General features: G+C 61.0%; 1 protein-coding gene across 1 annotated transcript; it reads right to left on the reverse strand.

Moving 5' to 3' along the window:
• Positions 1–869: 869 nt before the first annotated feature.
• Positions 870–14,234, reverse strand: LMJF_27_1750 (putative dynein heavy chain; the record flags this gene model as incomplete). The annotated part of the gene is made up of 1 exon (XM_003721933.1): positions 870–14,234. One exon carries the CDS (start codon positions 14,232–14,234, stop codon positions 870–872), a length of 13,365 nt encoding a protein of 4,454 aa, XP_003721981.1.
• Between the last annotated feature and the right edge of the window lie 1,777 nt (positions 14,235–16,011).

Raw genomic sequence — 16,011 nt, forward strand, 5'->3', positions numbered from 1 at the left:
GGAGAAGCCACAAGTCAGATGGGGTAGTTCAAATGGTCTCTATTCAGAGAGAAGGAGGGGCTAATGCGCACCCCGCCCCGCCCGCTGCACTCCGTTTCCTCATCATCCCCCTCCCCCTCTCTCCCCTCGGCCCTCCCCCCCATACCACCACAGCAAAGACAACGACGACGACACACACAAGCGTGAGTGGCGCGGCCCCTGCCCCGCGAGCCATTCGCTGGTTCCCATGCCCGGATCTGTTACGGTGGTGAGAGAGAGAGAGGTGAGCGCTGGGCGCCTCACCGCACATCTCCCTGTTGTTGTTGTGTGCGTGGTGTTTCCGCTTTCACGACATCAAGTGACGGTATTGTTGTAAGAGGAGAGGTGCAAAGCCCTTGAAGGCTCTCTATAATGGTTGAAACGGGGGAAACACAAACGCCAGCGCGCGCTGGTCGCATGGCCCCTTATAAAACATCGAATCAACGAGCAAGTGACGGAAAGCACACAGCAACACAAAGAAGCGGAGCGGCCCGCGTCCACGGACTCGCCGCACGCCTTCCGCAGCCATGCACATGCGGGGCGAAGGACCATGAGAAGACACCCGAACTCCAGCGCGCGCGAGCACACACACACACACACTAGTATGTGCCCACCGCACACCACCCCTTCTGTCCGCCAGTGATACACGCACGGCGCCGCGGCCACACACGTGATCGCCACTCACAATGTCCCCTAACAAGCATGTGCGAGAAAGGAGACGTGAAGCGAAGGTGCGAGGCCAAAACAAAAAACAGAAGAGGTCTGCGCCCTACCCACCCCCTCTCACCCGCCGGCGTTGTCACCGCTAAGCGCGCATCCAAGCACCGAGGGGCATTGATGCAGGCGCAGGTCTACAGGCTCACCAAGTAGCACGCAACACCGTTGAGCGCCGCCTTCGTCGCCTCCGCCTCGCCGGCGCACTTCACACGCAGCGGGAAGATCGATGTGTGGCGCTCTGCGTCCGCGTACACTGGAATGACGACGCTTTCACTGGAGTGCTTCACCTTCCCCGCTGGCACCCAGCTGACCACGACGTCTACACTGAGCGGCACGGAGGACGGCGAGTTGGCCTGCACCGCCGCGAGGCGGCCGTCGCCCGTGAGCGCCGCGCCCTGCATCACCAGACTCTTCGCCGCCACCTTGACGATGACGCTCCCGTGCGCCGCATTGTCCACCGCGGCTACCAAGACGAGATCCGTGAGGGGCGCCTTTGTCACCCGCGCCGTGTGCTGCCGCAGGGCGTTGAAAAAGGCCTGTGGACGCAGTAGCGACGAGAGGTCGTACGTCGCCGTCGTGCTGAACGGGGCCCTCGCGAGGTCGCGCGTCGTGTTGTACTTGCGCCACAGCAGCGCGAGCCACACCTTCGCCTCCTGTGGACCGCTCATGCGGTCCAGCCAGCGGCTCGGCATACGACCGCTCATCAGCTCGGTCGCCTCCGCGCGCACCTCCGCATCAGGGATGATGGTTCCCTCCGCCACGCCGTGCAACGTATCAAAGAAGGCTGACAGGTCCTTGATGAGGGCGGTGAGCAAGTTCACCTCGCTGATGAAGAAGACCTCCATCGGTTCTGGGTCACGCGTGTGGCTCGACACCGTCTGCGGAACGCCATTCGCCGCAACGCCACTGCCCTTCCACACCTCCATCACTTGCCTCAGCCGTTCTCGCCACTTCTCGCCGCTCGTCAGCACCGTGCTTTCCTTCTTGCACAACTCACGGAGCGACTCGCGCGTGGCGTGTGCTGCGTCCTCCTGCACGGTGCGGTCCGCGTTGTCGCACATGCAGAGCAGCGCCGGCGGGTCAACGTCGGGCATGCTCGCCTGCAGCACTGCCACCATTTTCTCGCGGTCGCCTGCGTGAGCGGCCGTCACGCCGGAAAACAGTGGCGACTTCTCCTTGAGCAGCACGCCCTCGTTGAAGTACGTCTGGATGAGGAGCTGCAGGACCTTCTCATCCGCCGCGTTCTCGAGGCGGCCGCCGTAGAGGCAGGTTTCCAGAAAGCCAGTGAGCGTCACCCAGTCCAGCTGCGGCTTCGTTGCCACGCTCGTCAGCACAGTTGTCGCCGCCTTCAGATCAGCCGGCGAGAACTCATAGCACTTGGACCAGCCCTGCGGCACATACGTCCGGCGCTCCTGCACCACCGCGTGGAACCAGGCAAGTCCAAAGAGAAGCCGCGCGCCGGCGTGCGACTGTGCCGCGAGAAACGCGTTGTCCCAGAGGCTGTAGGTGCGCAGCAGGTTCTGCTTCACCCCTGGCGGCGCCTCCACAGTGACCTTGTTCGACATGCGCAACAGCACGCTGGGAAAGAAGTCGTGCGGCTCGGTGGTGAGGAGGAGGCGGAAGCTCGCGTTCGGCGGGGGCATCGAGCACAGCTCGTTCTCAAGCACGGAGGCCCAGTCCAGAACGAGGTGGAGGTTCTTGAGCAGCAGCCAGTCGCCCTGCACGGCGCAGCGCCGCACCTGCTGCAGCGCGTTGTCTGTCTGGCCACCACCAAGTGCAAGCTGCACAAAGCGCTCCTTGCCCACGAGGTGCGTCGCCACATCCTGTATCTCCATGCTCGGGTCGGCGCCACTCGAGGTGATCAGCAGAAGCGGGGCGGTGGCGCCGTTGCTGAGGATCGTATTCTCGAGGGATATAACGGGGGCTAGCGACGCCAGTTCCAGCTTGCGCAGGATGATCTGCAGCGAGGTGGCGGACGCGCGGTCCGGACGGAACGTGTTGATCCAAAGCAGCCTCTCCATGTCTGAGACGGCCGCGCTCGCGTCCATGTTGCTGCCCGCAGCACATGGCCCCAACTCGCTCTCCGGTGTGGCGTGGTTCATGACGGCGGCCCACCGACTCGGGTCGCCCCCGTGCCACTTCTCCGCCAGTGCCTGCCCGGCCGCGCTAGAGACGATGCTGGCATACTTGATCCTGCTGGACGGCGGCGCCCACTTCGGCAAGTGCGAGTCCTCGACCGCCTTCACGTTGGTGATGGTCCCCACCAGGGCGCCCCACAGATCCTGCGGATACTCGGCTGGCCACAGACCGTGCAGGACGTGGAGCCCGAAGGCGATGCGGTCTTTCTTGAGCAGTCCGCGCGCCACGCTGTGGAAGCAGGTCTTCGTGAAGCTCGCGATCAGAGCCTGCACCTTTGCCCCCGCCTCATCGTCGCCCTGGTAGGTCTTGAGCGTCTGCGTGAAGAGGGCGATGTAGTCGCTGATACCGTACTGGTACATGTGGTTGAGTGTTTCCATGTCGCGAACAATGAAGAAGAGAAGAGCCCCATGGTGCGCGAAGGGGCGGTACACCTCGCGCTTCTCATCCAGCTCCACCTGCAGCTCGTGCGAGCGTGCGAGGGACTGCTGGATGTTGTAGGCTTGCACCTTGACCTCGTTGAGGGACTTGATGAGCTTCGCGTTCTCAAGCAAGCCGCCCTGCGACTCCGCGAGGTCGCTGAGAAGACGCTCCTCCAGCTTGCTGAGCTGCAGCTGCAAACTCTCCTCATCTTTGAGCAGCTCCACCTTCTGCTTCTCCAGCTCCGGTCGCTCCTGTTGCAGCGTGACGCCAAGAAGCTGGTCTTCGAGGCCGAGGCTCGTCACGGAGAAGTTCACCTCCGTCACTAGAGCCGCGGCACTGGGGGACAGTCGCAGCTCCGACTGCCGCGAGAAGAGCATGATTCGGAAGTTGTCATGCCACTCCACTGTTTTGTTGCCCACTTGCACCACTCGCTTCGCGCCAGCAGGCACGAGGTCGCGGCGCAGGATGGTGTACAGCAGAGGCGCAATGTCGGCCACCTCCGTGACGATCAGCGTCTTCCCGAAGCGGATGGCAAGCTCGAGCGTGTGTGTGAAGCGCTCGTCGTGCAGTGAAATCGTCTCGGCAACGGCGTTCGCCCTCTTCAGGTGCTCCCGCATCCACTCAACCGCCTTATTCGCCGGGTCGACGACGAGCGGCGTCTGCTCCGTGTCCAGCATGACCACCGCGTTCTCCAGGCTGAGCCCATCCGCCGACAGACCCTCGGACTTGTACTGGAGGAGGTCTCCTTCGGTTCGCAGGAAGTGCGTCACCTCGACAACATCTGGAAAACCCAGCCGGTCGCACCACATCTTCAGAAAGCGGCGCCGGCCGTCCTCCGTCTCCTGGCCAAGGTAGGTCAGGAAGGCGGCGGCGACGAGGGCACGCTTCGGCATCGTGGCGTTCGCCTCCCGGATCGCGGCCGCCTCGGTGGCCCATCGACCCTTCTCGCCATTCAGTTTGTCCAGGAGGTCCTTCGCCTTCGCCAGTTCCTCCTCGGCGGCCTGCAGCTTACTTCTGAGCCGCTCTGCCTCCTTGCACTTCGCAGAGAAGCCCTCGCGCAGCTCCTTAACTTTGGTATCGATTTTCTTCAGCCTCCTCTGCAGATGATCGAGCTTGGCGGCGCCGTCTTTCTGGTTCGTCTCGAGCTGCTCCAGCTGCTGCGTCAGAGGTGAGATGCGCTCCATGATGGCTGAGTACTCCACCATCGCCTTGACCCACTCTGCCATCGGTGCCGCCGCCACCGAGGCGCGCTGAATGGTTTCCGCCTTGAAGAAGGAAGCGCGGTCGCGCAGCAACTTCTCGACGCGGCGGCGGATTTCGGGGGTCATGTTCTTGACGTCGAAGTCGAGAATACGCTGCTTCGCACCACGCTCACCGAGGAACTGTCGCATCGACTGCCACGAGACGTCGTTCACACCGAGCAACGCTAGGACGCCCTCGAGAACGGCTCGGATCGCCTCCGGCGGGGATAGCAAGGAGCGGATCTCGTTGAGCTGCTCGCTGCGGATGGTGCTGATGGCGTCGCGCGCGGCTTCCATCAGTGGCTTAATACTCCCAAGCTCCTCCTCCACCTGTCCGCGGCTCTTCGCAATGAGCGTTTGCTCTTCCTTGAGATGCTCCTGCAGGGTTGCCGCCTCGTCACGCTGCTCCTGGGACTCCTCCATGCTGGACTGGATCTCGCCCAGCGCCTTGTCCGCCGCCTTCTGCATCCTCTCAACATCTTTCTTCTTCTCCGCGACGTCCTTCTTTACCTTTTCCACGCTCTCCTCCGCCTCCTTCAGCTTCACTAAACCCGCATCCAACCGCTCCATCTTATCCTTGCTGGAGCTGCTCTTCCTGGCTAGGATGGCGCGAAATGTGTTGAGCAGCACCTGCACATCATGCGGAGTGGAGCGGACGCCCATGCTTTCGTGAATGGCGTTGACCTCACGGTGCACGTGGAAGCCTTTGTTCGTCGGGTTCGATTCGAGCGCGGCGATTTCGTCCGCCAGGTACATCTTGCAGACCGTCTTGGTCATGTCGCCACTCCACGTCCCCATCCACAGCAGCTCACACTTGCTCATGAGGGCTGGGTTGGAATGCAGGCGAATCATGAAGAGCTCGTGACGGTGGTCCATGATGAGGGCAATGCGCAGGTTGCGCTGCAGCCGCTCCACGAAGTAGGCGTAAATCGCCCCCATGTGACCATCGTTGGCTGCTTCGTCACGCATCGATGAGAACATGGTCTCCATCTCCTCCTGCGAGAACAGTCCTGGTACCTCGCCGCTGCTTAGCAGGCTGTTCACGTACTCCAGAAAAGTCGCGTCGACAATGTTGTGATCCTCGATGAGGAGGACCAGTGGCGTATTCTGCACCGTAGCGCGCTGGATGAAGCCGCGGAGGTCAAGCCGGAACTGCTTGAGGTTGTAGTCGTGCGTCATGTTGAGTGATACCACCTCGCGCCGTTGCTGGTGCGCCGCGAGAAGCACGGCGTTGCGCCTCCCGACACCGGTGCTGCCAACCAAGATGAAGTGGCCGCCCGGGCGAGCCAGCACTCGGTCGACGTAGGTCACCCAGCACAAGATTTCCGGGATGAGAGGAACGTGGAGCTCCTTGAACTCGCGGCTGTACTGCAGCAGTCCGCGCTCCGCCTCGTTCCGCACGTCGTCGTACCTCTTTTGAACTAGCTTGAGCACCGCACGGTGGCTCGTCGCCGCCGCTGCGGAAGCTCCGCCAACCTCGTCATCGCCAGCGGCAGTCGCCGGTAGCGCCTGCTCGCCAGTAGCGGCAACGGCGGCGGCACCGTTCTCGGGGTCAAACCAAGTCACGAACATCGTGGTGAAGCGATCCTCCTTTGCCGGCATCGCGTAGCCGATCGTGGCGAGCTGCTCCGAGAAGGTCCGCAGCGCCTGCCTACGGTCTTCGGCGCTCGGGAGGCAGTCGGTAAAGATGCGGGTGGCCTCGTAGGCGAGCACCGCCGGCAGCGTGGTGCGGGTGTCGACGTGGTAGAGGAGTACGTTGGTGACCCACTTGGTAAGGTGGCGGGGGCTGAAGGAGAAGTGCGCGTACTCCTCACCCTCAAACTGGCGACGCACCTTGTCGTATACCTGCAGCATGAAGTGCGCGAGCTGCGTGCCCTTTTCGTAGTCTTTGCCTTGGCCAATGTTTGTCTGCCGCAACAGGCTCGCCCAGTACGTGGCGTACACCTGCACAAGACTCGTCTTGGACGGGTAGGATACGGTCACGATGCTGGCGAGCGCCAGTAGCCGCGGTGTGACCGGGTAACGGCCGGCCGATGGAGTAGGGTTCATGCTCGCGACGATCTGCACGCGTTCAACCCCCACCCACTCGAGGTCCTGGTTGTAGAAGCCGCTGTACAGGATAAGCTGCTGCAGAAAGGAGTGCAGCTCCACGGTGCCGTACCTGTCCGCCTTCGGCAGATTCACGCTTTTGAGAATGATGACGAGCCGCTCCCCTTCGCGCGGACGATACATGGGCCCGGCATTTGTGTTGGCCAAGACGCACGCCTGCTCGATCTTCTGAATCACGTGCTTGGAGTCCGTCTGCGCGCTGCAGTTGATCGTCGTCGTGCGCAATGTTGGCCGGGTGGAGAAGACGTAGTCGAGCAAGGCGCCCTTCCCGCACCCCTCCGGCCCGACAACGAAAAACGGTTTGCAGCTGCCATCATCCAAGAGCGGCTGCAGCGTGGAGACGAGTCGCTTCACCTCCACCGTCTGCACCACCGGCGGGCGGCCCGCCAGCAGCTCGGCCGGGGTCACCGGGGTGGAGAGGTCTGCCGTAAACTCCACAGCGCGCTGGAGCGTGTCGTCCCAGTAGGAGTCGAACGGGCGACTGTCGGAGCACGGCTTCTGCCCCATTGTGGTGTAGATCCAGCCCGCCAGCTTCGCCGCGCTGCCGGCATTCAGGCACCCGCACAGGCCGCGCACCAGCGAGTAAGCGAAGTCCTGCGCATTCTTCGTTAGCATCACGTGCAGCAGGCATGTCTGCAGCAGGCCCATGCGCGTCGTGGCAACAGAGAAGTCGTTCAGTCGCTGTGCCTCGTCGACAGCGGCGAAGACATACTTGAGGATGAGTGGCTGCACCACATTCTTTGTATGCAGTGACTTGAATGCCATGCCGGACTCCACCACCGCCTCCAGCTGCACATCCTTTTCGGAGAAGAAGAGCACGCCCATGCGCGACACCGTCGCCGGCGACGCATACTCGAGGCTGTGCGTCTCGAAGATAAAGTTCACATTGGCGCTAAACTGGATACGCACGCCGTTCGGCATCGTCAGCAGCCTGTTATCGTCCAGCACCGAGTTGAGAGACTCGATCCACTCCGGGTCAATGTCGCCATCGCACAGCACCCACGGTCGCGCCTCCTTTGGCTGCTTCACGACGTCGCGCGCCGCCACCGTCAGAACACCGTCGTACCACTCCCGTGTGTCAGCGTCCATGTAGCCGAGCAAGCGACGCCGCGTCATCGCCTTGGGGTTCATGACGTGCATGGGCACCTCAATCTGCATCGTCTGCAGGGCCTTGCGAAGGATGTTGAGCAGGGTACTCTTGCCGCTGCCGCTGGGGCCCACCAGCACCACACCCGTGCGCTGCTGCAGCGCCTCGTACAGCTGCAGCACCTTCTTCTGCTGCGCGGGAATCGGCTGCAGGCCCAGCGCTTTGACAGCACTCGCCACGGCCCCTTCCAGCTCCTTGTAAGTGACGTCCCGCGACGCCACGCCGGGGAAGATGTCGCGCAGAAGTCCTTGAAAGACTCGCGCGTCGTCGAAGGTGAGCTTGCTGATGGTGTTGATGTTCAGCGACTGCAAGATAAGCTCCTCCTCAATCGTCTGAGTTGCTGCGGCGCTGGCGTTCTCCTTCCTCCAGCGCTGCAGCAGCGTGCCGCCCAGTCGCAGCACTGCCTTCAGCGGACGCAGACCCCAGTCGTAGTGCTGCTGTTGACTCATGAGCTGCCCAGAGAGGCGGTAGAGCGCGACGATGCTCTTGGCCAGCGCCCGCGCATGCGTAAACCCCTCGGAGAAGAGCACCGTCGACGTGATGAGCTCGTTGTCGGGCACACTCATCGCCACCTCGCGGAAGAGCTGCTTTAGGTTGTCCGGCAGTCGCGTGCGACCACCGTAGCCCTTTCCAGCAGGGTTCAACGTCACGAAGATACCAGCATTGGTGTTCACCGTGATTTCACTGTTCAGCAGCATGCAGCTCGGCTCCTTGTTCTTGAGGGCCTGCTGAATGACCTGAATCATCTGTGAGATGGCGGACAGCTGATCAATTTTGAGGCGGTTGAACTCGTCGAAGCAGCCCCACGCACCGCACTTGACAATACCGACAAAGATTCGCCCCATCGCCTTGAAGTCGATGCCCTCGTCGCAGTTGAAGACAAGCACCTGGCGACCCATCGCCGAGCCGAGTGCCTTCACAGACTCCGTCTTGCCGGTGCCCGCGGGCCCGTAGGGGTTGCCGCCGTACCCGAGGTCCATCCCCTTGGTGAGGACGAGGTAGCAGCGGTCTGTCAGCGGCGTGTACACCAGCTTCGCCGCGTTGCCTTGGTACTCGTACGCGTAGTCAAACTGCGTGTCGGCCATGTGGACGGTGCAGCGGTGCGTGCCATCCGTAGACATGCTGTACCGCAACTGCTTCCTCCACCACCACTCGTCCACGCGGCGGACGTTGCGCTTCATGAGGAGCTCGACAACCTCGATGTTGTGAATTGTGTCGAGGATAAGCGCCTTCACTTTCAGCACGTGCAGCGGCTCCAGCTCTGGCGTCATGGCGACGAGTCGGTCGAGCCGCCGACGGAGCGACGCGAGCAGCCCGTTGAGCAACTGCGCAACGATCGCCTCCTCGGCTTCGCGGGCGAAGTGCACGCCCTGCGCTACCTGAAGGATTTGCGACGGATAGGCGAGGACACTGTCCTTTGTGGTTGCGTCTGGCTGCTTGACGCAGCTGATGAGCAGCTCGTGCAGTGTGTCCTGCATGCTCGCATCCAGTGCCAGAAGCCAGTCTTCCACGTCACTGCCCGTAATCGCCACCGGCCTGCGCAGCGCCACCTCCTCTCCGTCGGCGCTAATCATGTGCGTGATGCTGGTGTTGTCGCTGCTGAATGTGACGGCGTGGATGCCCATAAAGAGTTTCTTGAGATGTACCTGGATCACAGACGGGTTCTGGCTGTGGCCGAGCATCTCGAGAAGGTCCTCGTCGCTGATGAAGTAGAAGCGCGGCAGCTTGCCACGCTTCGCCTCCAGGAACTCTATGAGGGACTTTTGGCACCGCTCCGTCTGCTCGAGGATGCCCTTCAGCTTCTCATGCACGTCCGTCTGGTTTACCAAAGACATCACACGCGGGTCCGCCTCAACCTCGCGCAAGATGCTGACAAACTCCTTGTCCACGCGTTTGAAGCGGGCCTGCTCGTGCGGCAACGCGCCACGGGCAAAGATGGGCTCCAGATACGCCCATCGCCGCTGAATGCTGTTCAGCAACGTGAGGCTCTGCGAGAGGGAAACGAGCTTTGATTCCCAGCCAGACGCCTCGTCGGCGAAGTGCACAAAGAACGGGCTGTCCTTGAGCGAGTTCACGAGGGCCTGGTTGTCGCTGACCTGCGTCATAATCTCCTTCCAGTCCGTAATGAGGCGCACCTTGCTGGTGCTTTCCGTCGGTGCCGTGAGGTTGAAAACAGCCTCGAGCGCCCACTTGCGCATGTCCTGCAACGCCTCCCGCAGCTGGATCTCGCCGTGCGCGCGGGCGTGCAGGTGCTTCAGCTCTCCCTCCTTTGCCAGCAGATCCGAGTAGTGGTCGAGAATCAAGCCGAACGTAAGGCTTGTGCTGGTCGTCTCCTTGGGTATGTTGAGGAGCCGAAACATTTCGTTCCAGTGCTCCGTCATCCACCCCTCGCCGCGAACAAACTTCAGCAGCGGCACCACATTCGCCCAGTCCGTGATCATGTTCAGCAGATAGGCCACGATGGGGTTGTGGGCTCTGTTAGCTGTGTCCAAGGTGTCACCGCTGTCCTTGTTCGACTTCCTCCCCTTGCCCTCCCCGGCCACGTCCCCCGCGGCGGCGCTGCGGCTCTCCTTCATCTCGGTGAGCGTTGTTCGCCACTCCTTGCAGAAGTCCTCGAACTGAAACGTATGCGCGCGGAACGTGAGCCAGTCCTCGGCGCGCAGCTTCTCGAGCTCCTCCTCGAAGGCATCGTAGAGCGACCACATGGCAGTCGTCGCCTGCACGTCTTTCTTGGCGTCTTGCAGCACGCTAAAGACCGGCTTCACCTGCCCAAAGAACTCGCACTTGGACTCCAGCTCCTTCGCCTGGAGCTCGAGGTCAGCCAAGTCATGCAGCTGATCCTTGAGGGACAGCAGCACCTTGCGAATGGACGTGGCCTCCTTGCCCACAAAGGCCTGCATCAGCTGCGTCTTCTGCCGCTTCCATCCGTCAGCGAAACGCTGCTCATCCTTCAGGAAGCGCTGGATGAGGCCGTTGAGGGAGACGCGCATCTTCGATACCGCAGCCTCCATCGCCTTCGTGTGAGAAGCCATCGCGTCCTTCATGTGGTCCCAGCGGGTGCGGGTGGCGCCTATGTCGATGGAGGTGCCGACGTGGTTGCGCAGCTCCTTGTTCTGCTCCAGCACCTCTTCAAGTTTCTTCTCGTAGACGCTGACTTGCCCCAGCGACTCCTTGTAGCGCTTGTTGGACTCTCCGACCTCGTCCATGGTTGTTGGTTGCCGCTCCACAATGTTCGACACGCCCATCACAAATTCGTCGATATCATTTAGCGAAGTCTGGATGTGGCGGCGTATTCCGTTCAGGAGGGCCTCCTCCAGGCGATGCAGATGCTCCTCGATGCTCGCGCGCACCGGAACGGTGCTGATGGCAAAACAGTCGATCTTCATGACGTCCTCGATCTTGCCGATCCTCTCCCGGTGCTCCTCCACAGTACGAAAGCCCTGGCTGATCTTCCCGGCCATCTTCTCCATCCACGCATCCGCAATCGAGTCCAGGTGGGGCGAGCCGTTGATGCCGCACAAACCGACGACGATGTGCGAGCGAAACGCCTTGCGGACGCGGTTGAGTTTCGCGAAGAGCTCCATAGCTTTCGTGTGCACTGTGAGGATGCGGTCGTTGTTGGTGAGCGGCATCAAGGGGTACATCTCATACGGCGTGCTCACGTCCTGCCGCTTGGGCTGCAATCCGCGGAAGCGCTGCGGCACGCTGACAAACTCGCGCAGTTTGACGTAGTAGGCCTCGCGGATGGCCTCCAAGCTGGGCCTGAAGTGCACAATACCCTGCCTCAGTACCAGCTCCACCTTGAACTCCGTCATCTCCTCGTGCAACCTCTCCAAGCCGCGGCGATACTGGTACTCGAGGGCCTTGTAGATCTGACCATCCCAATGCCGGCGCCAGTCGTCGTGGTCTGACAAGTGCTGCCTCGCGAGGAAGTCCTCCATCCTGCTGCGCAAGTCGTCGACGGTGATGCGCCACTGCTCCATGTGCGAAGTGAGGTCGACGCCCATGAGGGCCATCACGTGCTGGCCGAACTCCTCGTGAAAACGGCGGACCTGGCGGTTGGCGTTGCTGAGAGCCTCGATTGTGTTCTGGAAGCGCAGGTTGGCGCCCTCGAGCTCTTGGTAGTTTGCAACGGCCACAGCCCTCGTGGTGGTATCGTCATACAGCACTTGCGACATGCTCTTTTCGATAGCAGGGACAAGCAGCCGGCGCGTGCACGGGAGAATCTGCGCAATCACGGTGTTGTGGTTGGCGACGCACTGCTGTGTACGCAGCGCTGCGGCACAGAGGTGCTCACAGGCGCAAATCGTGCTCTCGGTGCTGCTGCTCAGCCGCCAGAGCTGCGACGCCGCCGCCGACTCATCTTGCGCCGCGCTGTTTCCGCGATCGCCAGTGACGCCACGGCGCCGTTCCTGGTCTTGTCGCACCTCGATATCGTTCAGCCACGCCCGCACGTTGCGCACCTCCTGCATGAACTTGCGCAGTGACAAGTGCACGGTGCACGTCAGCAGGTACGGTCGTTGCTGCTGCAGCTGTGCATCCTCAACTTTGGCCACCACAACAGCATCTTGAAGCTCGAGCATCTTCTTTGCAGTCGATTCCACCGATGCACACCAGTCCTTCATGATGACCGCCTCCTCCTGCGCTGCCTTGCGGATCAGCTCGCGCGCGTGGGCCGTCACCTTCTCTGTGAGCACATCTGTGGGGCCAAACACCTTGGCCGCCTCCTCTGGCACCATCACGCACTCTGCCACGCACCCTTTCGCCGCACGCAGCTTCTGCAGCGGCGTCGTCGCGCGTCGGCCGTTGTTCTCAAACCGCGCGTACACGCGATTCAGCTGCTCGACAAGGTACGCGGCAATGCCGTCCATCTCGCGAGTCACAGCACTGCGCACCTCGCAGTGGCGCAGCAGCGCGCAGTGCTTCCGCAGAAGACGCAGCTGCACGTCCGAAGCTGGAGATTGAAAGAGTTGCTTCACGCGGTTCCGCAGGGCGGGCTCGGCGAAAGAGAACTCCTTCTCAAACTGCGCAACCCGTGACCCCCACACTGTGGCTGGCGCACCGCGCATGTCGACAGCATTCACCTCCGCGAAGATGTGCTCTGGATGCAGCGTGGACGGAATCGCCTCGCCCAGTGCTTGCATGCTCGCAAGCGTCTCACGAATCCGCAGCACCGTGTGCAGGCGCTGCGCGAAGGCATCGAAGCTCTCGTCATGGAACATATGGCCCTTCCAATCGACCCAGTCCTGCCGCACCAACTGCGCTACCGTCCTGCTCCACTGCTTGCACAGGTCAACGGCGCAGCTCAGTTCCTCGACTGGCATCCGCCATGGTGCTCGCCAGTCAGGGCCGTACAGCTCCACTTGGCCGCGCAGGTACTCCCTCAAGTCACCTGAAACGATACTCAGCAGTGACAACGTCGTGACCTTGACGCGGTCTCGGTTTGCAGCACGGTTTTCGTTCCAGTATTGGGCCAGCGTACGGTGTACCATGCGCAGCGCCTCGGGAGCCTCGGCAAGGTTGAATGTCCTAGAACGCCACGCGGCTGGCAGCTCCGCCTCGACAGAGGTGCCGGCGTTCGACGCAAGTGCCTGTGCCCACACGCGGGTGTCAATCCACACCTTCGCCAGCTCCCCTTCTGGCAGCTTCAGCGAACTGTACGAGTTTTGCAGCATCGAGTCATCCAGGCTGCGGAAAGCCTTACCATTCACACTGGACTTCGGCGCTACGGCGGCCGCCTTATCCTCCAACTCCGAAGCGCGAGAGTGATGGGGCGCCTGCGCACCACCGTCAGCCGCATCGCCAAGCGGCTCCGCTTCGTCGTCCATGTCGTCGTCGTCAGCGTTAGCAGTCACCGCGACCGTTGGAGTGGCAGTTTCCACCTCCGCCACAACGGGCAAGGCAGTCCGCGAAAACGCTTTCACGCAGATCGTGCCTTGCAGTGCAACGTCGCAGCGGGCCCCCTGAGGACACAGAAGGGACGGAAACTGCACAATGGCGCGTGCGCCCTGCTTAGACTCTGCCACAACATCGTGGTAGAGCATCTCCACCATCTCCGCCACACCAGGAGCGTTTGGAAGTGCGTCCACACTCGCGCTGTTGTCGTCATCCGTGCCCGGATCACTCCCTACCCCCAGCGACACACCCGACTGGCGCAGCAACTTTGCGAAGGAGACACTCTTGTCCGCCAACTTCCCAAACTGCGTCTCTTCATCCTCGCCGGTGAGCCGAACCGAGGCAACGCGGCCGCCAGTGACATCGCGCACAAGCGCGTTGCACAGTGCCTGCACCTCCAGCTCTAGCCTGGCATCGGGCCCAAGAGGCGCAAAAGAGATCAGCAGCCAGCCGTCACCGCGCCGAGACTGTACATGGCCACAACGGATGTGGAAGTGGCGCTGCGCGGTGCTGACCAGCTGCGACTCTACCGAGACAAGGCCCGACATGTGCGTGTCCGGAGGCCCGCCGGAGTGTTTTCGTCCGCGTGACTGTGTGTCTCCTCTCGCAAGACTGCCCGCCGTCTACGCCGTCTCAAACGGGAGAGAAACTCAATAGCAAAAAATAAGCGTTCAAGCGAAAACGAAAACCACAAGTGAGGAAGGAAAACGTAGACACGAGAGGGCGACACACACACACACACACGTGCATATCGTCTCTGCCCCCTGCTTCCTGCCCCCCACCCCCTCTCTCTCTTCGCGCCCCCGGCGCACAGTCAATGGTGTCTGTGAGATAAGAGAGGAAAGGAAGATAAGGCAAATGGCGGCGGAATGGATACAAAAACAAATTGCCTTTATAGAGAGCACAGCAGCGATGTCGTCACACCTGCTACGCTCCAAAGCAGAGAGAGTGCGTAGGAGTTTGCCTAAGGGACGCAGGAGGACACATACACAACGCACAGTTACCAGAGTGCCCCAGTCGCGCAGCAGAAGACGATCACGACAACGCAGAGAGAGAAAGGGGGGAATGGGGGTAGAGAGTGCCAGTGATGTGATGGATAAGGAAATGGCGATGGTTTGTTGCTGATGTAGCGTTGCTACTTTCACGTACACGAACGCATGAACACGCACGCACACAAGCGACCACTTAAGGGCCGTGTGTAACGACAGCGTGGGGAAGCCAAAATGAACAAAACGAGGGATGGGTAGGAGATGGCGTTGAGAATGTGTGGATGCGCCGCCAAGCGTGCTCTCAGATGGAGTGCACGCCAACAAATATATGCATATATATATATATATTTGTCCCGGAGAGAGCAAAGGCGATGGCGGGAGCCGCAGGAATGAGGAAAGGGAGGGAGGGAGACGCACATCGGAGGAGTAGAGAGGAAGGGAGGGTAAACAGCGAAGCTCCGCATGCCTGACCAAACTCAAGAGAGCGTCCGTCCAGGCTCCTGCACTACTCAGATGTCATCCTCAAATGTGAAGATGCTTCTGTATGGTTGCGTCGTTGCGTGTGCGGCCGCTTACATGACCGCAAAAAAAAATTTGCACTCAGCTTCAGCTGCAACAGAAGCATCACCTTAGCTTGTAGAAGACCTGATGTCTTCATCGCTGACACCGTTCTAAACAAGAGCACCATAACGGAAGCCTCAGCGCAAGTACGCACACGTACACCCACTTGAGATAGCCAGCTTCGGTGGGTTCGATAGGCCTTACGAGGAAAGGAAGAGGGAGGGCCAGCTAACGCAGAGACATCAGTGTGATGGAGCACAAGGGAAGAACAAAACACAAGCGGCCGTCTTTTGTTTGGTTCGGGTTCACTGCACAATGTCTCCATCACTAAAAAAAAAACAGCATCACCGCTGGTGTCGCATCCCCACCCGCCTGCGCACCTTCATGCGATCGCTCACATGACGCTTGTGGTATTTTCTCTCTTCCTTTCGTTGCCTTTCGTTTTTCGTTACCCCTGCTTTCCTCTCTCTCTCTCGCCCACTTTTCTTGATGTGGCGGCGACTGTGCAAGGCGAACAATAACAAGAAGCAGATGCAGGGGGAGAGAGAGAGAGACAGGGAGAGCACTCGAGAGGTCACGAGTCCGACGCATAGGGACGGCACGGACGGAGGAGGGAGGAAACGCAGGAGAGAGGAACCATAAAAATGGCGCCACAACTTCAGATAGGCAACAAAGCACAAAGAAGATATCGAAAGGCAGACGGACAAACAGACGCACGGCTACACACTCCCGCCCCCTCCCCCTCCTCCGCGTCTTTCTCTCTCCCCCCTCTCCC

Source organism: Leishmania major, chromosome 27 (assembly GCF_000002725.2).
Source record: "Leishmania major strain Friedlin complete genome, chromosome 27".
Taxonomy (NCBI): domain Eukaryota; phylum Euglenozoa; class Kinetoplastea; order Trypanosomatida; family Trypanosomatidae; genus Leishmania; species Leishmania major.